Source organism: Podarcis tiliguerta (genome assembly GCF_965153285.1).
Source record: "Podarcis tiliguerta genome assembly, chromosome: 12".
Lineage (NCBI taxonomy): Eukaryota > Metazoa > Chordata > Lepidosauria > Squamata > Lacertidae > Podarcis > Podarcis tiliguerta.
In genome coordinates this window covers 51,228,091-51,253,320 of record NC_139545.1, presented here as the reverse complement: position 1 = coordinate 51,253,320, position 25,230 = coordinate 51,228,091, and the positions used below count along the sequence as shown (strand labels likewise).

Here is a 25,230-nt window from a genome sequence, read left to right as displayed (position 1 = left end):
AATGGGAGTTTGGGGGGGCACAGGTTAGCCACCCGGATTTAGGTTTCCAAGCTCCCCTAGCTTCAGAGTTGTCAGCCTGTGGCTTAAAATATATCTGGTCTGTGGACAGAACCAATGGAGAAGTCAAGACAGAGACTCCTTTTTCTTTGGCATTGGAGGTTTCTGTTGGGAGCAAGCCAGCAACAAACCACAGAATAAGCGAAGCGAACTCTTTATTAGAAGAAACAGGATTTCTACACAGGTGTGCCAGGTATAATGAGCACAGCAACTCTTCTTAGTAGATCGTGCCCCATGAAGAAGTTGTGGAGACTGAAGGTCCCCAACTTTCCTAAGTCTCCTCCTCTTGTGAGTCTTTCCCAAGCAATCTGAGATTATGTCTGCCTTTGTTCCTACCACTTCATACCTCTCCTGGTCCTGGGAGATGAGGAGGGAAGGGATTTCGTTGCAGCAGGAGGGGGAGACACCCTTGCTTCTTCTGCAGCCTGAATCATCTCTGCCCCTTGGCCTCCCTCCTCTCCTGTGTCTGATTCCAAACTTCTCTCTGCCACAGACTCTCCCCGCTCACTAAGCCCTGTTACCTCTTCATCTTCCGGCACCGCCTCCTCCCAGTCTGCTCTCAATGACCTCTCGTTGTCCCATCACCACTCCCTGGGCTCTGAACCTTCTTCCCTTGGGGGTTCCCCAGTTGCCTCCTACCATTCCTCTGTGTCCAGCTAGTCTATGACAGCTGCCACACACACACACACCCTTGGGACCCTCCAGCTCAGTATTTTTGGCATCCTAGGGACTGAACAGAACATTCTGCCTGCAAACAGATGCTCTACCACCAAACAGTGGCAACCAGGAGATCACGCAGTTGGTTAGAGTATGGTGCCGACAACAGCAAGGTTGCAGGTTCGATCCCTGCATGGGACAGCTGCATTTTCCTACCTGGAAGGGGTTGGACTAGATCCTTAGGATCCCTTCCTATTCTAAAATTCTATGCTTCTATAAGTACAAGAAGTGCCAGGGTTGCAATTGGCACCAGACCTTTACTAGGGCATGGACATTGGGAGAGTTGCTGCCGCACTCTTCCTTAAAAATAAAAAAGTGCCAACGTTCAGGATAAAAGCACACACAAATAAAATATGTCTTTGTGCATAACAGCCGGTGTGCATTATGCATTTGGGGGCTGTGGGGTTAGGTGGCGTTAGGAAAGGCCTGCGAGAAATGAATGGGAAAATAACCTGGCAGGCTAACAGAGCAGTCGGCCTGAAGGGCTCGGCATTACAGAGAATAATTGGTGCAGGAAACCTCCTTGGCAGAGATTATGCTCAGCGTTGGCTCCCGTTTTGGAAGCCTTGCCCTGCGAGCCGATGGCTGAGCAAAACCCCATCGAGAGTCAAGGGAGAACTCAAAGGCTCTGCTCCGAACACTGAGGTGGGGCTTTATAGAGAGTGTTTTACTGTTTCATTAAGCACAGAGCGGGGTGGGAAGCAAAACAAAAACCATCAGAGTCCACCAGCTCCTTGCAGGATTCATTGGGCTGCGAACGGAGACGGAGCTCTCTTGTTTAACAAGCCTGTAAATGTCCCCTTCAATGGAAACCAGGAGGCCCAGCGACAAGGTCAGGCATCCCGCTTGCCAAAAGCCGCTTGCTCTTTTTGTGTGAGCGGAATAACAGGGCAGGCATTGTTCACTGGGGAAAGAGTGGCTGCCACAGCCAGCGCCTTAAGCCCACAAACTGAAGGTTGCTAAGTTCAAATCCCGAGCGTGTTCCAGAAACTTTAAGGGTTATCTGAGGAGGGAAAATACCATCTAGAGCAGCTTCTCCTTCTTCATTTGGTCAGTGATCCTAGGAGCATGGGGCACAGGGGAGGAGAGCAAACTGGTCCTGTTCACTTGCACACTCCAGCATGGAGATTGATGCGCACACAAGCAGTGTCTCAGAATAATGCGCCCTGGAAGATGCTACCAGCCACTGCTTCATATTTTACTTAGTAGTTCTATTGGGGCAGTTGCCTCATGTGACGAGGTGGGGGACCTTCAGGCCTTCATTGCTGGACTACAATTCCCATCATCTCTGGTCACCAACCACACTGATGGGGGTGGCGTCCGGGAGAGCCACAGGCTTCCCCATCACTGCTCTTGGTGATGGATGATACATTATAAAACAAACATTAAACATATCGGCGTGCGAGCAAAATACAAACAATTCAAAATACCGTATTTTTCGATCTATAAGACTCACTTTTTCCCTCCTAAAAAGGGGAAATGTGTGTGCGTCCTATGGAGCGAATGCAGGCTGCGCAGCTATCCCAGAAGCCAGAATAGCAAGAGGGATTGCTGCTTTCACTGCACAGCGATCCCTCTTGCTGTTCTGGCTTCTGAGATGCAGAATATTTTTTTTCTTGTTTTCCTCCTCCAAAAACTAGGTGCATCTTGTGGTCTGGTGCGTCTTATAGAGCGGAAAATACGGTGGCCCAGTCAGCCGATGAGTAAAAAGCAAACATGCACACAACTTGCAAGATCCGCTCCGCTGCGTTGGCATTTCTCAAACCGTTTCACCTTCCAGTTTTGGCAACTGGCCCAAAGGATAAAATTGTGGACAATCCAGCACATTTCCGGTTGGGAAGCAAGCGGAACTAGCATGCCACACACAAACAATCGTGCAAGCAGATTAAGCAACGTGAGTGCCAGGGTGCGACTACGCGTACATATGGTGGTTTCTTTCCACTTCTCCTTTTCCGTACTGAAGGTTCTTGAATCCGAGGTCTGCTATTTATTTTATAACGGTGAATTGCACCTGTCCTCTAGAGTTCAGGGTCCCATGTTATCTCTCCATTTTTATCCTCAATAAAATGTGGCGAGGCAAGTTGTTTCTGCAGGTGTATTCTGCAGCATGCTCTCAGTGGATTGCCGTTCCGATCTCCCCCAGATAACCTATTTATTCAGCATTTTTCCTGATTTGTTTCCACCAAGAGACAGTTCAGCTATGTCCGGTGGGTTGTTGTTTTTAGCATTTGTCCTGAATTGTTCGCAGGAAGGTTATGTGACAACAAGCCTTCATCTGCATTTGTCTGTGGGCTGCTTTACACGTCTTGCTGTTTTCCACCCGCCCTACACTTTTCAATGCGTTTCCCTGTTATTTTCCAAACCTCAAAATGTTGTTGGTTTTTAAAAATGTGAATCTGCTGTGCTAGGATAAGAGAGAGAGCTTTAACTACCTAAAATTCAGATACGTGCTTGACTCCCTCCTGAAAAATGCAGAGTCTGGGCGCCCCCAAAGACTCTCCGACTACCTGAAGGTGAATCCAACTATTTCTATAACTAATAGAGAGAGAGAAAACATTTGAGACTGAGGGAAACAGGGAGAAAGAACCAAGAAAACAGTATTTGCTTTCCAGCCAGTGATAACTCAAAACCAGTGGTAACTGGTCCTCTCTGCCAGACTAGCTGGTCTTTCCAGCTATTCTGGTGTGACATAAACAATCGCAAGTCTTGAAACAAATGCAATCAGGACAGATCAGGTTTGGGACTCTTGCAGCCCAGCAATGATTACAAGGCTCTTTCTTAAGGAACCTGCATACTTCTATTGTGTTTGTATTGTTATAGGGTTTTCTGGAGGAGGGGGGACTCCCCTAAATCCTAGAAATTAATAAATGGTAAGATTTTGATTATTTGGGATGTGAAGGGAGAAATACAAGCTGAAGAGCCAATACAAAAAACAACAACCCACAAAACCCTGACCTGGCCAATCTAGGGCCATTAAGAAACAATTTAGGGCCATTTGCAAGAACAGGGGTATTTAAGGCAGAGCAGGTTGCCTTGTGGTGGCGCTGTGGGTTAAACCACAGAGCCTAGGATTTGCCGATCAGAAGGTCGGTGGTTCGAATCCCTGCGACGGGGTGAGCTCCTGTTGCTCGGTCCCTGCTCCTGCCAACCTAGCAGTTCGAAAGCACGTCAAAGTGCAAGTAGATAAATAGGTACCGCTTTATAGCGGGAAGGTAAACGGTGTTTCCTTGCACTGCTCTGGTTCGCCAGAAGCGGCTTAGTCATGCTGGCCACATGACCCGGAAGCTGTACGCCGGCTCCCTCGGCCAATAAAGCAAGATGAGTGCCGCAACCCCAGAGTCGGCCACGACTAGACCTAATGGTCACGGGTCCCTTTATCTTTACTAGGTTGCCTTGATAGCTGGCCTAGCAGGAGCAAGCCCACTTTAGTCTAGCCAGGTCTAGGACCGAGGCAATATATCAATTTATTTGTATACAGTTACACACACACACACACACACACACACACACACACTGGCATTAGTACAGTTCAAGGATCCTAACATAAAATCCCAAAGTTGGCCAGGAATCTGCCCAAAATATTTGGTCAAAGACAATACAAATATTTTACAGGTGAGGAAAACGTGAGGCATATGTGAGGTATTACCGCAAGGCAGGCCGAGTCAGAGAATTGTTCATTGTGCTATTGGTAAACTATTGTGAGTCAAAAATCCTTGCCTGCCTACTGTGGATCACCCAAAGATACCAGTAGATCCAGATCTACTTCCTGTCTACCCAGGTACAGAGTGATTTATTTATTTAGATGATTTCTATGCTACCATTTGTACTGGCCACAGGGTGCTTTGCAAGAAAAACAAGCAGGCAAGAATACATAAAATCCGCAAGAATAGTACAGCCCATTAAGAAACACACAACTATTCACTGAATGATAGTTACTAGTAGCAGCAGTTGCTCCTCCCCCATAAGCATCTCTTGACCAACCACATGAAGCGATAAAGAGATGAAACGAGACACACCTCAGTAGGGAGAGATTTCCATATGTAAGGAGCCACCACTGAAAAGGCCCTTCTCTGCTTGCTGATCATTGACCGTATTAAAGATATTTGATTTTGGCCCTTCTCTGGGCACTTACATCATCACCATTATTGGTTGCATATATTTGTTTGCTTACTACAAAAAAAATAGTTTCAAAGTGACTTATAATAATTAAAAAACACCAAAATCTCAAAATACATTATTGATTATAAGAGCTCATCCTGCAATAACATAAAAAGGATAAATGGATAAATAAAAACATATTCACCCAGCACCTAGAGGTTGACTGTGATGGTGCCAGGCACATCTCACTGGGGAGAGCATTCCATAATCTGGAAGCCACCACCAAGAGGGCCAGATCTTGTCTTGGCACCCTCTCCATTTTCCTCAAAGGGGATCATGTACCTCCTCCTACCTAGGGATCACTAGGAAAGCCTCTTTAATTTAAAGCAAGGGCAGGCTTTAAAGGTTATCTTACAGATATTTGGGTCCTGAGCTGTGACATGAATAATGTTATTATGTAAAACACTTAAGAGAGTTTTCTGACTAAGCAGCCTATCCATTCATCTAAATAACTATAGTAGGTACAAAAATAAATACGAATACCAGCACACTAAACATCACAATCTGGCCAGATCATACATATGGACAGTGGAGGTTTTCATCACTCCCTTAGACCTAATTTGCACTGTACATTTAAAACTGTATCCTATCACCTTGTACAGTCCTGGCTTCCCCCCAAAAATCCTGGGAAATGTAGTTCTTTGAGGGGAACAAGGCTCTCCTAAAAATTATCAGCACCCTTAACAAACTACATTTCCCAGAAGTCTTTGGGGGGAAAGTCATGACTGTGTAAAGTACAATGATACTGCTTTAAGACTGGTCTTTTTGAGAAATGGCACAAGCCCTACTAGGGCCTTGTTTATTTCTATTTTAATTTAAAGAAATATTTATAAACAGCTGATATAAAATACCAAAGTAGCGTACAGCAACATATTGCGAGTGAAAATAATAATGTGTCAGAAAAACGGTACAATAATAATCATTTTTTAAATGGCTGGCTTATCTGAACAGGCCTCTTGGCATGAAGAGACACCTGAAAACTAGGCTTGTGCCAAACGCCAGACTTTTAATGGAAGTCTTAGCAGATGTTGTTCAAAGCTTTGCAAGTTATTTTCTGCACACAATGAAGTTTTCACGGAGAAAAGGAGATAGAAAATAAGGTTGCAACACAACAGGGTTGCCAATCGCAGGGAGAAGCTATGCACATTCAACAGGCTTCCCTTTTACAGAGATTTTTTTAAAAAAGGAGAAAAGCACTCTGTGCATGCTCAGAGACACCTTTGCCCAAGTGGCAGCATTTGAAATACTGAGCAAAAATCTCCCGAGCTACAGTTCCTAGCTTGGCAAATGCTTTGCATTCCTACCCAACCCAGCTCAACTCTTCCTCCTTCCCAGCAAAAGGCAACATGAAGCCAAGCCCTCCTCTGTTCATCTCAGTCCTCCTCCCCAGCAACCAAGTCCTGCCAAGGGACAAAGGCGGGAACGAAGCGTGACGGACACCCAAGCAAGCCAATGCCCGGCAGGGTATCCATCCCCACCTCGCCCACTCACCAATCAGCGCCGCCCAGCCCCACAGGAGCGTGGTTCCTTCCCGGCTCGTTCGAGACGAGCGAAGACGAAGAATGCGCCTTCCGCCATCTTGGGTGCGGCGCCCATCGCCTCAGCCTCCTTTCCGCACTCGTGGTACAACCCGGCGCCGGGCGGGAGAACGGGAGTAGGTGGGCCCGTTCGTGGAGTATATACATATATTTATATATATTAGAAAAAAAACCTCACACCACCCGAAGTCATGCCCTTGTTTCATAATATACTGTAAGCGACAAGTCAAGCGGACGCCACGCTCAAGATGGCGTCGGCGTCCTCCCCACCTCGTGCGGAAGACGCGCGCCGTGCGGGGTGACGTCACCGCGCGCTTCTGGGCATGGGCAGGTGGGAAGAGCAGGCTAAGTTTGGCCCCTGTTAGGAGGAGGGAAGCGGGAGCAGGAGGCAGGCTGCTGTGCGTGGGAAAACTCAAGGCAGGCTCCGGTCTCATTCTTCTCCCTCCCCCCTTCTCTCCCCACTTCCCTGCCTTTGGGGGCCAGGCCTGCCAGCCTTCCCTTTTTCCTTTTTTGCCTGTGCTGGGGGAAGCAGCTGCTGGTGCCATGGCTGCTGAAGACTCCAGCTCCCTGCCCTGGTCCATCAACAAGGATGATTACGAGCTGCAGGAGGTGATTGGTGAGTGGGGCCGGGCACTTGGGGGGTGGGAAGGACGAGGAGGCCGGGGGTGCTGCTGCTCCCTCCCCACATCTCTCCAGCTAGGCCTGGCGTGGCCAAAATGCAAGGAAGAGGAGGTTGGATCTTGCATTTTCTAGGGGGGCTGCACTTTTGCACCGTGTGTGTGTGGAGTTGCTCTCCTCCCTCTCCCTCGCTTTCTGTGTGTTGGGACTCCCGTGTGCAGCATTTAATCCTGCCTTTCAGCTGGAGGAGAGGAGCACAAGGGGGTGTGACTCTCTGCCTGGCATTTTCGCGTGTGCACTTGGGAGTGCGTAGGTCTGCGAAGGGCTGGCCTCTCCAGGTCTGTGTCAGGGCATCTGACACTTTCTCTTTCCCCAGAAATCTGGGGCCAAAGGGCCCAGATGGGTTTACAGTGACTGTTTTGTGTCGACAGGGTGGCCTCCCTTGTGAAACGGAGTCCTCTGCCCCTGGGGAGGAAACACTTCTGAGCCAAGCATTGTGGGCACCTTATATGTCGTGCTTGCGGAGTGGAAATCATATATGTGATGTGTCTGTGTGTATGTATATGTGTGTGTATATATATATGTGTATACACACACACACATATATATATATACGTGTGTGTATGTGTATAAATATATGTATGGCACACCTTGACCCTGATCTTAAATGTCCTTTTCTGGCTGCAAGTCTTGCTGAGGTCAAAGAGGTTGTGAATAGTGCTCTGGATTGCAGCCCGGAAAGAACCAAAATTAATGTAGGGAATTGCGTGTGTCATGTTCATGCAACGAAAAGGACAGAGTGGGCATTGTGTGCTTACGGGCGTGTGCAGGTTGTGCATATATGTGAGGATGTGTGCCCGGCAGCTCTTAATGGTGACAGGCAAGCCTCTTTCCTGGAGCTGTGTGGGGGGTGGTGCTGGGTGGCGGTGCTTTGGAGGTGGGGGCTTTGCATGCGTTGCGCCTGCCGCACGTGTGCTTTGGTGCTGGCGGGTGACCCAGTTCCGGAAATAATAGTTTTTCTGGATGCCTTTTTTTCATTCATCTGGAGGACCATGTGTGTCTCCCGGGAGCTCATGGTCTATGTCAGTTGCGTCTGGGGAAAGGTTTTGCATTGGCATTCTTGCTTTTCAAAATACTGTGGAGCTTGCTGCTTCTTAGCTAGGTGGGAGAGTCATGCTTTCTCATGCGAAGTCGGGGCTAAGGTGTTAGTGCATGTGTGAACATGTGTGCCCTGAGCTGCTTGGCTGTGGTAAATGTATGAGATTCTGTGGAATTTGGAGTGTGCTGAAGTGATTACCGTGGACCTGAGAAATCAGGGCTTAAATCCCTACTCAGCCTTGAAGCTCACTGGCTAACCCTGGGCCAGTCACCATCTCTTAGCCTAACCCACCTCACAGGGTTGTTGTGAATATAAAAGGGGGAGAGCAGAACCATATATGACTCCTTGGGTTCTTTGGTGGAAAGGTGGGATATGAACGTAATAAATAAACCTGTGCCTGATTTGGAGGTGAAGGAGCACTTGAGTGTTCTCATGCATGATAGAATTGTATGCACCCCCATTTTGTACACAGTTAAAAGACCTGGATCTTATCTTGCAGGCACACAGCTATAGTTACATGCTACCAGTTCAGTACGCCTACTCCTGGATGTGTGTGTTCCTGTACGAAGCTCTACAGATGATATCTCTTGGCGTTAGCACTGTAGGCTTTTGTGGGATCTCTGTCTTCTCCCAGGGGAATGGTGTGTTGCGACTTTGTACTGGGTTGTAGGTATCTGCAGGCCTGCAGCTACTCTCCCTGTTAATGATGCTCGAGGGATGAGGTGCTTTGAATACCTGTGGTTTGAAAGCTCTGGGGGTGTGGCTCTGCTATCATTTAAGGTTTTTGTAACTGGATCCTTGCTCTCCGACAAACTTTCTCTTCCTGGAGCTGTGGAGATACAAGGTGCACAATAGAATTTTCATTTTTTATATTTCCTCTTTGCATCTTTAGTTTGCTGTAACAGATGCTCTCGCATTTCAGTTCTCGGAGGGGCATCTGTAAAGCTCAGGAAGAGGTCAAAACTCTTGAGGAGGTGTTAGCTGCTGGAGATTTGGGGGTCTGTTCATTGTGGAAGTCATTGTGGGCTTGCAAAGCAAGCATTTTAGTGTTGGTGCAGCCTTGCAAATTTATAATGTATTGCTGATACAGTGTTTGCCGCCCTTCATCCTGACACCTACCCTTGTGTGGTGACTCCTCTCCCCCGCCTTGGGGTGTGAGTTCATTGGGAGGACATCAGCATTTGTGACCTTGGAATGGATAGTGGGTCCATAGAGTTGGTGCCCAAAGCTAAAGGAAGCCCTAGTCCCAAGTCCAAGGAAGTTTGCTATGTATTTGTGATACCTCTGTACCGCTCATCAACCAAGTCCTCTGGTTTTATCAAAATCAGCAGAGTCAGTCTAAAAAAGTGTTTGGACACAAAGCGATCTAAATTTTTTTTATAAAAGCATCCTGAAGCCCAGCATGGATTAGTGCCAATGATCTGAAATGTCCCCTCATCAAAACTATATAATTAAAAGTTATGGGATTTTTTTAAAAAACCAAAAAACAGATGTTTAGTTGGCACTGGAAAGACCATAACAGAAGTATCGGATGAGCCTCTCTAAGAAAAATAATATGCAACTGGGGTGCCAACACTGCAAAAGGCCCTCCTCCTGGTGACCTCTCACCTTGACTCATTAGGATGGAAACCTGGAGAAGCACCTCCGCTGAAGATCTATTCTTAAGGGATACCTGACTGGAAGTGATCCAAGCTAGTCACAAGCTGTTGAGGCCTTTAAGGGTGCTTTGGATTGGGCTTGGAAATCAGGGCTGTGGGTTTTCCAGAAAGCTGTGAATTGTAAATTTCTCCTGTGAATTTTTATCAACGTTTTCAGTTTGCATTGGAAAATGCAGATCACTCCCACAGGAGTGATCTGATTCAGCGTTTTCGTTCCACTCGCGTTGTTTTAAAAAGCCGAACTTTTCTGAAACTGCCCTGCTTGCCTAATTTTTTTATTACCGTTGGCATCTCTTCTTCGTTTCAAACGAACATATAAGATGGAATTTCCCCCGTGAGATTTTTCCGTCCCATATCCCTGGCTGGAAACCAGTGCAGGTCACCGAGCCTGGTGTGATGTGATCATACCTGCCAGCCCCAGTTACGATAACCCTGGTGCCCCACACTCTAGGCCTGTTGAAGTTTCCAGCCCCATGCATATCACTGTGTTGCTGTAATAACCTCACTAGGAGGTTACCAGAACCTCATTAACCGTTGTAAGGCTATCTCTGCCCAACTAAAGTTGTAGTTGGCCTGTCTGCCAAAGCTGATGAAAGTGACTGTGCTGAATCAAATAGCACCCCCAGTTGTCAAACCTCCTTCTTTGGATGGATGGAGCAGAATGTGAACCATTAAATGAGCAGATGAACCACCCACTAGTTCCGCTTCTTGAGATCAACTTGGCAAAGGCTGCACTAACAGCTCCTCTGCCTTGCCGGGATTGAGGCTCCATTCACGGGCTGTCATTCATTCCATTTCCATGCCAAAGCTGTGGTTCAGAACACCCACTGAGTTACCTGGATTAGATGAAAAGGAGATAAAGAGCTGGGTGTCACCCGCATATTGGTGACACACCAGCCCCCACCCCTCCGTGACCTCTCCCAGTGGTTTCATGTAGGTGTTAGATAGCCCGGGGGATAAAATGGAGCCCTGTTGAACCCCATGGCATAACTGAGATAGGTCAGGGCAATAACCCCCCAGAGTAATAATTCCTTGAATCAACCATCCAAGTGAGAGCACCATCGTTGCCGTGTAGGTCCTCTGGGCCCCAAACCAGGCAACAAGTAACCAGACAGATACTGTGATTGATGGTATCAAAAGCCGCTGAGAGGTCCAAGGGAATCAACAGGCACTTTGGTGAGATATCTGGGAAAGATGCAGCAGGGTGAAGTATGGGGATGGTAGCTGATTACAGGACCAGAAGGGAATAGACAGGCTGATGGTGATGAATGGTGCTGCAAGAGGGTGCATGCAAAAATCCAGTAGAATGTGAAGGCAGGGGAGATGGGAAGTGAAGGCAATGGAAGGCCCATGAGAGCAGTGTGTAGTAAGCGCATTAGGCTCGTGAGCATGAGTAGCCAAAATAGTGCTCTCCAGATATTGTTGGACTGCAGCTCATAATTCCTGGCCATTGCAGGCTGAGGTTGATGGGAGTTGGAGTCTTTCAACATCTGGGGAGTATTCTGTTGACTATCCTTGTCCTAGAAGATGGCTTTCCAGGAAAGGCCAGGGATGGAACCACCCTCGTTGCGAGAGTCTTAATCCATGGTAGTGTTGGAGGTCTTCACATTTCTTGGAGCTATCTTGAGGACAGATGGGGCATTCCAAGCCCACCTATTGGTTTGTTGGACTGTGGTAGCTGCTGTTATGCATCATAGCTGTGGAAGAACTGCCTCTTGGAAAATACTGGTGACACGGTCTCTCCTTTGAAGACTTCTGATTTCTGAACCAATATTGTTGGTTGGTTCCTCAGTAGGCTGTCCCACGGCACTCCCTTTTGTCTCTTTCCCCTGCAAAATTGTGAGTGACTCCAAACCCTCTCCTGGCTGCCATGTTTATGTGATCAATACCTTAGAGATAAGGAATTGTGTCACATTCAGTTGGGCTAGTAGTTTGACAAGTTAACTGTCCCGTTTTCATCATTCAGAAAAAGCTCCCATGCGCATCGTGGCTGAGCGTTGGGGTGTCAGCCCTGGCAGGCTCTCATAAGCAAATGAGTCACTTAAAGGTCAAACTCCACCACTGAGACCGTTGCTCTGCTATCTGTCTGTCCTGTTCCTCAGGTGATGGTCTGGAGTTTGCATGTGTGTGCCTGCTGTCCAATCCATGCTGTTTATTTTTAGTGAAGGCAGCAGCAGGTGAATAGGGCTGGTGCCCTTTGTCTGGCTTCTACAGCAATCACAAGTAACATGACTCATTTAAGAGGTGTGTGGGGAGGAAGAGGAAAAAGAACCTATCGGTTCAAATTTTAGAAGAAGGGAAAAGAGCACTTAAATGTTCCTTTTCCAGCAGCTTTCAAACGCCTTCGTTCCCAGATCTGCGTTGGACAGCTGTACCATGTCTGTGAGTTAGGTTGAGAAAACGTGGAGCCAGACAAGACAAGATACTGCTCTTCTGGAAATTGCTTTGGATCAAATGCTGTCCGTACTGTAATAGGGAAGTAGAAGCACAAACCTGCTAAAGAGGTCTGCTTCTGTTTAAGCATACTTGGTCTCTGACATGAATGTTGCAGGCTTGCACAGACAGCTTCACAGTATGAAAAGGGACCAAGTCCCCTGGAGCCAGTGTCTGATGCAAAGATGCTGAGCTTTATGATGCCATCACTGGTTAGGAAAGGCGTACAGATGCCAATGCTCTGCTTCTCCGCTGCCTGCAAGGGGGGGTCAAATGAAGTGGAGCGGGAGGCAGGGAAACCCTGATTGAGATTGGATGGCTTGGCTGCTTCAGCTAAGTTCTACTGAAGATGCCTTGGCTGGTGGTAGCTTGCATGTCCCATGTAATGTGTAGTTTGGTTGTAAGTGGTTGCTGCTAAGTTGGGTCCTATTTCCTTTAGTTTCCTTTAGTTTTATTTGTGTAGCTGAAGCCATTACAAAACAAGATGCGCAAAACAAAGCAAAATGTACTATTACCCAGTTAAAATTGTGATTAAAACTGGGCATTCTGTCAAATAGAAAATTGTTCCACTGAAGAATTTGACTTGTCGTCCCCACAAACTTCCCTCCTTAAAAATGCTGCTCTGGTAAAGAACTTCTGGGAAATGATTTATAACGAGATGAAAAAGATGTTGAAATATACATTTTTTAAAAAACCAGAATCATTTTTACTTGGTATTACAGGTCAGGATATTAATAGGCAGGATGTCAAATTGTTTTTATATGCAACAACAGGGGCAAGAGTATTGTTAGCCCAGAAACGGAAGCAAGAAGAAATTCTGATGAAAGAAGAATGGCAGATAAAATTAATGGACTACGTAGAATTGGATAAAATGACAGGAAGGATTCCAAACCTGCGGGACCAGAGATTTACAGAAGATTGGAAGAAGTATATGAACTATTCGAAGAGCAATTGTAATCAACAAATTACGCTAGTAGGACTACAAGAAGTTTTGTAAAGAGAAATATATGAAATGTTACAAAATAGGAAAAGAATAGAGATATTAGTTATGAGATTTAAATGTAATATATATAAAATGCTGCTCTGAAGGCAAAGCAGGTCGCCTTTTCAGAAGTGCCCCCCCCCCAAGAAAAGTTAATCAAGTGCCCTGTAAGTCTTTCAGCTGATAGATTTAAATCTTTGGACAAGGCTGCTCTTAGGTCCTCATAAATGGGTCAGACAAATAAGTAGCTAGGTAAATTTTCAGGCATACCCCCCCCCCCATGGACAAGCTCTGTCCCCATACAGAATCCAGCGATGGCGTCCTTCAGCTATAGCAAAGTGCATAGGTTGGAATTGCAGAGATGTAGAAACGTTTGTCTATTTAAACATTTGTCATGTTGGGACACAGGTGGCGCTCTGGGTTAAACCACAGAGCCTAGGACTTGCCGATCAGAAGGTCAGCATTTTGAATCCCCGCGATGGGGTGAGCTCCCGTTGCTCGGTCCCTGCTCCTGCCAACCTAGCAGTTCGAAAGCACATCAAAGTGCAAGTAGATAAATAGGTACCGCTCCGGCGGGAAGGTAAACGGCGTTTCCGTGCGCTGCTCTGGTTCGCCAGAAGCGGCTTAGTCATGCTAGCCACATGACCCGGAAGCTGTATGCCAGCTCCCTCGGCCAATAAAGCGAGATGATTGGCGCAACCCCAGAGTGGGTCACGACTGGACCTAATGGTCAGTGGTTCCTTTACCTTTACATGTTGGTTACATAGTAGGGATAAGGAGTCTGAATCAGAACTGATTATTTTGGTGTGTGTTTGCTCTTTTTTATATAATGAAGGGTAATAAAATAATTAGTAGGGGAAGAATCATATTAATTTATTTTTCCTGTAGACTATCTCCCTTGCAACTGGCTGCTGGTCTTCAAAGATTGCTTCAGGATTTTGGACTGCGTGTTAAAACACATGTTGACAATTGGTCAAGAAGAATGGGCTTGTTCTTATTTTCGTCCTTCTTACCTTCTCCCCCTCCTCTCTTGACCCTCAAATTCCTGAAAGCACTGAAATACTCAACCGTTGCAGGCTGTGACTAAAAGCTCTGCAAAGAACTCGTGTAATTCATAGGAGGAAAGGTGAGAGGTCATGGATCTTGCGGGATAGGGCAGAAAAATTCCCAGGTCTTTTTCCATTTTGTAAATTTGTTAGTAACAATGAATGGATGCTAATTGGAAATATTACGCAAGCTTGGCAGTTCCAAATGGTTTTGCTTTGACAAGTAAAATAACCTGGCTGAATTGGATAACACTCTAAGGCAAGTGGTTCTCAAAGGGTGTGGTAGGAGACAGTGTTAGAAACTCAGATTTTTTGTTTTCCAATGTATTTCTTATCAATAAAAAACTCAGTGTGGCACAAGCAATCTTTTGTTCTGAAGCTCAATGGCTTGAGAACCACAGTTCTAGAAATTACCAGTTTTGCCGTTCAGAATTTTCTAGGAAACCCACATTCCTGGGTGTTGTGTTTATTTTCCCCTCCACTGTCTTTTTGTTATGCTCAGTTATTTATTTTTTTGGGGGGGGGAGAAAACCACTTTCACTCTACCCACTCACCACTTCCCGCCCCCTTCCCACCCATGTCCTGTAGCTTGTACAGTATATCTAACCGCCAATAGTTTCTTTTGGGGGGGGGGCTCTTTGAGTTGTCATATTGGAGTTCTTGGTGCAAGGCCTTAAACCTTGCACCAGTATGCGAATGGAGAAACGGCTATCTTTAAGTTGGCAAACTGCTAATGTTGCTGCTCCGAATCACATTGATACAAAACACTATTACTAGGAAACTACTTTGTGGTTTCTTCCCTCCCCTCCTTTTTTTGTGTTAAAAAAACACTTCCTCATGCTGATTCTTTGCCTGAAAACCACCCACGAAAAACTCTTGAGTTACTCCAGTGGGCATTGTGCCATCTTGCCACCGCTGTTTGCTGAATGCTTTAAAGAGAGAGAGAGAGGAAATCCCCTTGTGAAATGTCCTTGCTTTATCTAGGGCCCAAAAGAGGAAAAAATCTATTACTCAGCACGGGTCTGATTCATTCCATTTACAAGGTATGCATTATATCTGTGTCATGATCTGGGATTAGCCTGGAGTGACTAACAGCTGCAGCGTCTCTGTGGACTTAGATCGGAGATCCTCTGCATGTGAAGACAGCAGCTGTTGGTGGAGGCAAAGATTATAGCCTGGGTTGTGTCTATTCCTTTCCCTGTATGGTTTAGTGCAGGGGGTCAGCAAACCTTTTCAGCAGGGGGCCGGTCCACTGTCCCTCAGACCTTGTGGGGGGCCAGACTATATTTTTTTTTTGGGGGGGGGGGGGAGGAATGAATTCCTATGCCCCACAGATAACCCAGAGATGCATTTTAAATAAAAGGGCACATTCTACTACTACTACTACTACTACTACTACTACTATTACTAATTTATTATTTATACCCCACCCATCTGGCTGGGTTTCCCCAGCCACTCTGGGCGGCTTCCACAAAGACTGAAAATACACTAAGATGTCACACATTAAAAACTTCCCTGAACAGGGCTGTCTTCAGATGTCTTCTGAATGTCAGGTAGTTGTTTATCTCTTTGACATCTGATGGGAGGGCGTTCCACAGGGTGGGCGCCACTACTGAGAAGGCCCTCTGTCTGGTTCCCTGAACTTGGCCTCGCACAGTGAGGGAACCACCAGAAGGCTCTCGGGGCTGGACCTCAGTGTCTGGGCAGAATGATGGGGGTGGAGACGCTCCTTCAGGTATACTGGGCCAAGGCCATTTAGGGCTTTAAAGGTCAACACCAACACTTTGAATTGTGCTCGGAAACGTACTGGGGGCCAATGTAGGTTTTTCAAGGCCGGTGTCATGTAAAAACACACTGATTCCCGGACCATCCGCCGGCCAGATTTAGAAGACGATTGGGCCGGATCCAGCCCCCAGGCCTTAATTTGCCAGCCATGGTTTAGTGAATGCATTTGGGCAGTGTGCAACACACACACACACACACACGAGTCAGTGAGTGCAGAATGTAATATTGGACTCAAATGATGATGATGATGATGATGATTTTTACTGTTGACCAGGTGGAAACATACATGATTTCGTTCAGCCAGTGTTAGAAACTCAAATATATAAGTTAGGCTCCAAATGGCTCCTTAAAGCAAGGTTGCAGTTGCCAGAACAGAATGTCTAGTTGCCATTTTGGACAAGGCAGCTCTTGGACTAGTCGTATTTTTCAAATGGTGCGCTGACTGTGATTGATGATCAGTTTAACATCTGGCTAGTTCAGAGGACAACTTTGAGAACTTCAAAAGAAAAGTCACTTGATCCAGGGACAGTCTGCATATATACAGTGGTACCTCGCAAGACGAATGCCTTGCAAGACGAAAAACTCGCAAGATGAAAGAGTTTTTTGTTTTTTGAGTTGCTTCGCAAGACGAATTTCCCTATGGGCTTGCTTCGAAAGATGAAAACGTCTTGCGCCTTTTTCTTAAAACCGCCAATGCATTCCTATGGGAAACCGTCAATGCATTTCCTATGGGAAACCGTGCTTCGCAAGACGAAAAATTCACAAGACGAGAAAACTCGCAGAACGAATTAATTTCGTCTTGCAAGGCACCACTGTATTTGCCTATTCTGACCTGCTTTTCTTAATGGTGACACAGACCATTCATAACGTAAGAATATCCTTCACAATATATTGGAGAATATGAGCAGGGCAGTGGGGTAAGTGGAGACAAGCTACAATTAACTATAACATGGTTTACTCCTCCTGCTCAGGCTGCACAGAAAAAGCGTTTTGATCCCTAAAGTTCATTCCACAGATACAATATAGCTGATAGAATTCTGCAGGACGTGATATTAGTGTGTGAAAACAGTCAAGATCCAATGATTGCCAGGCATGCACTGCCAGATGGCGGAGATGTCAAGTCGCAAGTGGACGATAGGTGCAAAGTGCGCCTGGGTAATTTTGAACACTGCCTACAGCCCATTTTACTTTTACTGTAGCGCTATGGGGTAGATTAGGTTCATTGGCCTAAGGTCACCCAATGAATCTTCGAAGTTGAGGCAGGATTCAAATCTTGATCTCCCTGTACACCCCCTTTTTCTAAGGCACTAAGCTGCTAATAGCCTTTTAGCAGCTAATCCGCTAATCCCTTAAGTCTTTAATAGCTGCTAATAGCTGCTAAACCGCTAATAGCGCTAATCCGCTAATAGGGTTGCTTCGCAAGACAAAAAAACCGCTAGACGAAGAGACTCGCGGAACGGATTCTTTTCGTCTTGCAAGGCACCACTGTACTTTCATGATAACAAACTGAGCAAGGACAATGTCTGATACGGGGAGAAAATAATTTTGCCTTTTTTAGGTCAGGTGCCTTCAGAACCACTTAACCCTTTACTGAATGGCCTGGCTGTTGCACTTGAGTAGCAGCATGGAGTGATACCAGCTTTGACGACTTTAGAAAGTTATTGTTTGTGCAGATCAAAGACCTGAATTTTTAACTTCCTTAAAAAACAATAGCAGCAAGAAGTTGTTAAAATTCTGCATATTTCTTTGACCTTTACAAAGAAATAGCAAGGCAGAAATGCACAAAATAATTGAGAATGTAGAATGCATTATAATAAATTTGCAGGATTTAAGTTTACATCACAGGTAGAATCATTACTTTGCTTTAGCACTTGAAACTTGTGAGCGCAGCTCTGGATATGTAACACTGCATTTTAGTTGGGTTCATATTTCTCCTTTGTGGTGAAGTTAGGGCTGCTTTGCTTTAAGGTTTCCAGAATCAGGGCTGAATGAAGCCTTGCAAGGGAGGGAAGCAAGGTGCCTGAGCTGCTCTGGTGCAAGCCAGAATAGCCAGACCAGCTGTAGCCTGAGGTGGAACTGTCTTGCCTGGGAGTGGAGCTGGGAGGGACCTTTTTAGCTAGTGCACCACCTCAACCATATTGATGCTTTGCCTATGGAGTGCCTTGCAGTCGAGCAGCAAAGGATGCCAGTTGCTGGAGCAGCAGAGACTTTCCATGCTTTATCCCCAAGAAAATTGCAAGGATTTTATGATCTGGCATTCTTTTGTTTGCTTTCTTGAAATCAAGACAGCTATTCGTGCCAATTAAAAGGACATAAAACATTAACATTATTTTTTTAAAGTGCAGTGACTAACAATGTTCAGCTACTGTCATGAGATTTGTGGCTTTGTGTTGCTTAATCTTATTTGATCAAGGCTTGTTTCCTTCAGTTACTCAACAATAAGAGTTGCCTCTTGATGTAGCAGCTTAAATACCAGATGTGTGCGTTCTGTGTTCTGCATCTCTAACTGGATGATCTGTGCATATGCATTTCAGCATTCTCCATGTAGTCATTTCCCTTCTTTCAATGTCCTTACAGCAAATATCTGCTGTAAATGGACACAAGAATGTCAATTTGCAGCAGCCTTCTGTTCCTCACGGTGGCCGGTGAGGTGCATCGGGGAAGCCCACAACCAGGATATGAAAGCAATAACCTCCCCAGCTCCCAGTATTTAAGAGATACACTGCTTTTGAGCCAGGAGGTTTTGCCTTCCGTTAAGAGTTTGGGTGTAATCCTTGATGCCTCCCTTTCCATGGAGGCGCAGGTTACAGCAACAGCCAAGGCAACATTTTTCCACCTTCGCCGCATCAAGCAGTTGGTCCCTTACCTTTCCTGTCCCAACCTGGCCACAGTGATCCATGCGACGGTCACTTCCAGGCTTGACTACTGTAATTTGCTCTACGCGGGGCTGCCCTTGAAGCTGTCCCAGAAACTCCAGCGGGTGCAGAATGTTGCAGCGAGGCTCCTCACAGGGTCTCTGCCATGGGAGCATATTCACCCAGTGCTTTTCCAGCTGCACTGGCTCCCGGTGGAGTACAGGGTCAGATTTAAGGTGCTGGTTTTGACCTTTAAAGCCCTTCATGGCCTAGGACCCTCGTACCTATGGGACCGCCTCTCCCGGTATGCCCCACAGAGAGCCTCAAGGTCCATAAATAGCAACACCCTAGTGGTCCCGGGCCCTAAGGAAGCTAGATTAGCTTCAACCAAAGCCAGGGCCTTTTCAACACTGGCTCCGGCCTGGTGGAAAGCTCTGCCTCATGAGACCAGGGCCCTGCAGGATCTGATTTCTTTCTGCAGGGCCTGTAAGACAGAGTTGTTTCGCCTGACCTTTGGCTTGGAGCCAATTTGATTCCCTCCCTCTCTTTTTTTTCTCTTTTCCTTCTCCTCCTGTGATGAGGCTACATTTTAATATTTTAATGTTTCAATATTTTAATTTGTATTTTAATTTTGTTTTTAAGTTGTATGCATTCAACTTGTTTTTATTATTGCTTGTTAGCCACCCTGAGCCTGGCCTCGGCTGGGGAGGGCGGGGTATAAATAAAAATTATTATTATTATTAATCATCATGGCCAGTAGCTACTGTGCTCCCATGTATGTTTTCGTCTTCTTCTTTTCTCGCCACAAAGTACCTTTTTTGTTTTGTTTTTTTAGGAACAGTTTGTTAAGGCTTTCCATATCAAAGAAATACAGACAACAAAAACCTGGAGCATATACACATATACACTTGGTTGCAGCAAACGTAAGACCAAAACAAGCAGACAGCAGAAAATCTCCCGCAAATATACAATACGCAAACACATGAACAAATAAGCACCCAGTGAAGCAATAAAAGGAGCTGTCTTTTATGTAATTAACTAGCCAAGCATAACAAGAAGGGAAAATAATTAACTCAGCCAGCCTGTAATAATAAAGCAGTATGAGTTGATGGAGGAAGCCAATCACCCTCTTTGACCGAAAAATATTTAATAAAACAGAACCATTTCACAGAAGACTTTTCCCCTCCGTGGACTCTTCCTTTCCCTCAGTTGACAAGTTTTTACATAAGGGCCACCAACTAAATATGAGAATACCACTCCTGTATCAAATTTGCTGTTACTAATCTCAAATATTGTGCTACCACTATACAGGCTGCAATTACAAAGGGAAATGATAATAAAAGTAAAGACGGAAACAAATAAACCAATAAACCCTTATCACCACATAGTTGAGAAGGTTTCCCTCCCTATATGCTAACAGAAGCCGCGCTGTCTGCTGAGTGACACTGTTGGACGCAGCCCCACGTGGATGATGCTTACCAGATTGCCCCTGCCTACGTATTTCACACTCTCACAGAATTCTTCCTTGTCATACTGTTGCTGCTTTTGTATTAATGGATTTTGAATTGAGTTGGTGCGGTTGGCATGCATAGTCCCTACCAAGAATCAAGGCACACTCATTCATGTTTTGTACAGCATATCAGATTGGCCGCCATGTTTGGTTGAGATGCTCACTCATCAGCTTATGTCAAAAATATAAGAAGCCTTACTCTATAGCTAAAATCAGCAGGCTTATGCTTTCAAGTCCAAGAGTCCATTGTAATTGCTTACATTTATATGCTGTCTCCCTTTTGCCATGGGACCAAATATGACATGGGGTTCCCAGGTAGTCAGTCAACAAGGTGCTGGCAAAACGCAGGCTTTAATGTGGCCATTGCTTCATGTTCCTTTAGAGTTTAGACTGTACCCTTAGACTGACCGAGAACCCTGCTAGACCAGTCTAGAGGCTGATCTAGTCCAATATCCTGTCCGTACAGTGGCCTATGGGATGCCCATGAGCTAAATACACATTTTTTAACCTTTAAGGTGCTACAGGGCCTTGCTTTCGGCCAAAATGCAATGATACTCTTGTTGATCACTCCCACAAAATGACCTTTTTTGCCCCAGTGGTCCTGTCCCACTTTTGTGTAGAGCATTGTGTGAAAACCCAATGTATGTGAGCCTGAACAGCAGATTGATATCTGGGAATCATCCTGGGCCTGCGCATGGTGGATTTTGTATGTCCTATTGATATATTAAAAAGGGATGCGGGTGGCGCTGTGGGTAAAACCTCAGCGCCTAGGACTTGCCGATCGCATGGTCGGCGGTTCGAATCCCCGCAGCAGGGTGCGCTCTCGTCGTTCGGTCCCAGCGCCTGCCAACCTAGCAGTTTGAAAACACCCCCGGGTGCAAGTAGATAACTAGGGACCGCTTACCAGTGGGAAGGTAAACGGCGTTCCGTGTTCTGCGCTGGCTCGCCAGATGCAGCTTGTCACGCTGGCCACATGACCCGGAAGTGTCTGCGGACAGCGCTGGCTCCCGGCCTATAGAGTGAGATGAGCGCACAACCCTAGAGTCTGGCAAGACTGGCCCGTACGGGCAGGGGTACCTTTACCTTTTACCTTATTGATACATTAAGCCTGTAGCATCGTGGTGGAGCAGCATGTTGGGTAGTTGGGAAGCAGAGGGAGGGTACATAAGTCTTAGGCATGTGGAAAAGGGAGGTGGGTATGTTTAGCCTGGAGAAGAGAAGACTGAAAGGTGATATCGTAGCCACCTTCAAATGTCTAAAGGGCTGTCACATGGGAAATGGAGCAAGTTTGTTTTCTGCTGCTCCAGAGGTAGGACCTGAAGCAATGGATTCAAATTACAAGAAAGGGGGTTCCAACTACAGTGGTACCTTGGCTCTCAAACGCCTTGGTTCTCAAACGCCTTGGTACTCAAAACAAGTTGGAACCCAAACACTGCAAACCTGGAAGTAAGTGTTCCAGTTTGCGAACGTTTTTTGGAAGCTGAACATGCTCCGTTTTGAGTGTTACACTTCCAATTTGAGTGTCACACTACCGTTTTGGCTGCCTATTTTTTCCATTTATTTTGCGTTTTTGTGGCTCTTTTGTTTTTGTGACTGTGCGGAACCCAGTTCAGCTACTGATTGATTGATTGTGTGACTGCGGTACATTGTTTATTGCTTTCATTTTATGGACCAGTGGTCTTGTTAGATAGTAAAATTCATGTTAAGTTGCTGTTTTAGGGGTTGTTTTTAAAAGTCTGGAATGGATTAATCCATTTTGCATTACTTTCTATGGGAAAGCATGCTTTGGTTTTGGAACGCTTTGGTTTTGGAATGGACTTCAGGAACGGATTAAGTTTGAGAATTAGGGTACCACTGTACAGAACTTTCTGACAATAGGAGCTGCTCTATGGTGGAACAGACTCCCTCGGAAGGCCATGGACCCTCCTTCCTTTTAGGTTTCCAAGTAGAGGTTTGATTGCCATCTGTCAGGGATTATTTAGCTGTGATTCCTGCATTGGAGGGGATGGATCTTTGGGTCTCTTCTGACTCTACAATTCTGTTATTCTATTATTCATTTTCTCTTGCTGTGGGGGAGCCATCGGGTAAGAGCATCATTTGAATCAGGCCTAAATTGCTGCAGACTAGCACAGCTATCTCTCTGGAATTCAAGGAGCAATTGGTAGATGTGAAGAGGAAATGGTTCAGCTCTCTGATCAATTAATCAAATTGAGGCTATTGCACAAGGGAATACAGAGAAGAACTTCATTGACTGATACTTCAGAAACCTGCACATTAGAGGCGGGAGTAAGTGAGTAAGCTTGAACTAATATATTACCCCTTTCCTTCTGCTTGTTCTTATTTGATGTAAAGTGAAATCTATATTAATATTTTTAATGTATGCTATGCAGTGTAAGGGTTTGCAACCTTTGGAGACTTGTGGAGACAATTCTATGAATTGCCTTCCCTCCATGCAAGTCTTTGCATATATGTTTCTATATGCAATATGTTGTCCATTCAGGAAATAGGGTAGTTATTATATCTGGTGGGTTTATTTAATCTCTCCCCTTCCTTAACCTGCTAGGTCATTAATACTTCAACTGGTGGTTTAATTTATGTGAAACATGACCAAAATCATTAGGTGTAATTGCATTTTTTAAAAAAGTTATCAGGCATGTGGTTGTGTTTTTTAAAAAAACGAAATAGGTTGGAAGCAAGGTACTACTTAGGGAGGCAGTGCTGAGGAAATTCAGGGTGTCTTTGAGTTTGGAAAGAAGACAAGTAAAGCAGGGGACATGATAGAGGTGTAAAAAATGATGCATGGTGGTGGAGAAAGCAGATAGGGTATAATTTTCCTCTTCCTCTTATAATACTAGAACTCAGGGCATTCAGCGAAGTTGAATCTAACAGAGCTGCTCTTATTTTCCTACAGCAATGTATTTGACTAGTCGGAAGAACCGGGAAAACTAGCATTGTGTGGAAGAGAAGAATCGCTAATGAAAAAAATAACAGGATTGATGTATAACAGCTGAATCTAGTAAAGGAAATTAGGCACTAGAACTCTTGCATCATATTTTGAAATACTTGTGTACTAAACCCAAACATTTTGCAGCTTGTGACGGGCCAGGAAAATTATTAGCTCATATGCTGGCAAATTGCTTTTGGAAAGAGTCGGTTTCCCCCCGTCAAGAAAAGTACATAATGCACTGGCTATGAGCAATAAAGAAAACTGCGCAATATATGCTGGCATATTAATAACACCCCACAAAGGTGCCATTAGAATAGCCATATTATTTCATAAGCTTTTTATTCTGCTTTTCACGTGGACCTTACAATGAGGTTTATTGATGGTCGTTGTTACAAGAATGTCAAATAGAAAAGACAAATGTTTTTGTTTTTAAAGGAAGCCGGTATCTGTTTCTTCTATTCCCTCAGGGCAAAGAGAGCTCTTCAAAAGCTTCTGTGGTGGAAATTGGGGAAGGCAGGAGCCACTCTTGGGAGCTGCATGATGGCAGCTCACCAAGAGGCTTCTGCTTTTTCTCTGTGCTCCTCAGGGCGAGGTGATTTCTATTTTAAAAGGCAGCCATATTAACAGTTTCTTAGGCTGCCTACACACCACACATTTAAGGCAGTTAAAGCGCACCGCCCTCAAAGAGCCCTGGGAACTGTAGTTAAGAGGGTGCTGGGAATTGTAGATCTGTGAGGGGTTCCCAAGATCCTTTGAGGAGGTCTGTAAAGACATGTATCGTGTTTACACATCTTAAATAACATGGCTTCAATAACCCATAATTAAGAGTGGACTGTCGAAGAGCTTATGGAATCCATTCAGCAAAAATAAAGCAATTTTGTATTAAAAATACTTCAAGGCTTCTGGCCCTGATGGTTTTAAACTATGGCTACCATGAAGTGTGCGTGTGGTATTTTGAAACTCCACTTAATGGAAGTGGGTGAGCATAGGAGGAAATGCGAAGGGAAACTTCTAGAAGAGAGCCTTCCTCAACATGGCGCCGTTTGGACGTTGTTGGACTCCAACCCCCCTCAGCCCCAGCCAGCATGGGAATTATAGTTCGACAACCAGGGTGCCAGGTTGGGGAAGCCTGGCCTAGAATCATGGACAGGAATTTGAGTAATACCGACAGCGAAGCTAGGGAAAGAGAGGGGTGCTAGGGAAAGAGAGAGTGGCGTTTTATTGTCCTCTTTTTCTGAAGTCATGGCTATAAAATGGCGGCAGCCATCTTGGATGGGGCGGAAGGGCCTTCAGCCCGAGAGATGAAATAAAGAATTAAGTAAAAACTGATTGTTAATGGGCTAAAGTGGAAAATTTAAAGTTAGATTGTGTTAAGATAAATTATAGAACAAAAAATTGAGAAAGATGGAAAGGATTTGCTGAAATAGCTAAATTGAACTAGAATACAAAAAAGGGAGGTGTGAGGAGGTAGATGAAACAAGTAAATGAAAGGTTGAGATATGGAAATACTGGATGTGTTTTTAAATGTTTTTGTTTTTTCTTGTTGTTTCGATGTACTGTTTTTTTGTTTTCTTTCTATTTTTGATGTTAAATTTTTTATTGTTTCCTTTTTTTTCTGTAACTATTAAACTTCTAATAAATATTATTTTTTAAAAAAAGAGAGATGAAATTTCCGCCCTTTCAAAAATTAAGGGCAGAGGGCTAAATGAGGATTGTAGAGAAGCGGGGAGTGAGTTGAAGGCCAGTCCTGGAAAACATTTACAGAGAAGCATTTTCTCTTCTGCGCATACGGAAAGCAACTCATTGAGAGAACGAAGGGTTGAGAAA

General features: G+C 45.2%; 1 protein-coding gene across 3 annotated transcripts in view; it reads left to right on the top strand.

Annotated features, from left to right (window-relative positions):
• The first annotated feature begins 6,771 nt into the window (after positions 1-6,771).
• OXSR1 (oxidative stress responsive kinase 1) overlaps positions 6,772-25,230 on the top strand; it is an 84,705-nt gene continuing 66,246 nt past the window's right edge. Inside the window, exon 1 of one of the 3 annotated variants that reach the window (XM_083406502.1) lies at positions 6,772-7,086. In XM_083406502.1, coding sequence (XP_083262628.1) covers positions 7,014-7,086 — 73 coding nt within the window. In that variant the 5' untranslated portion in view covers positions 6,772-7,013. Of the gene's footprint in view, positions 7,087-23,886; positions 23,996-24,432; positions 24,596-25,230 lie in introns of those variants that run through there. The other 2 variants (XM_083406500.1, XM_083406503.1) reach the window with 2 other exon arrangements.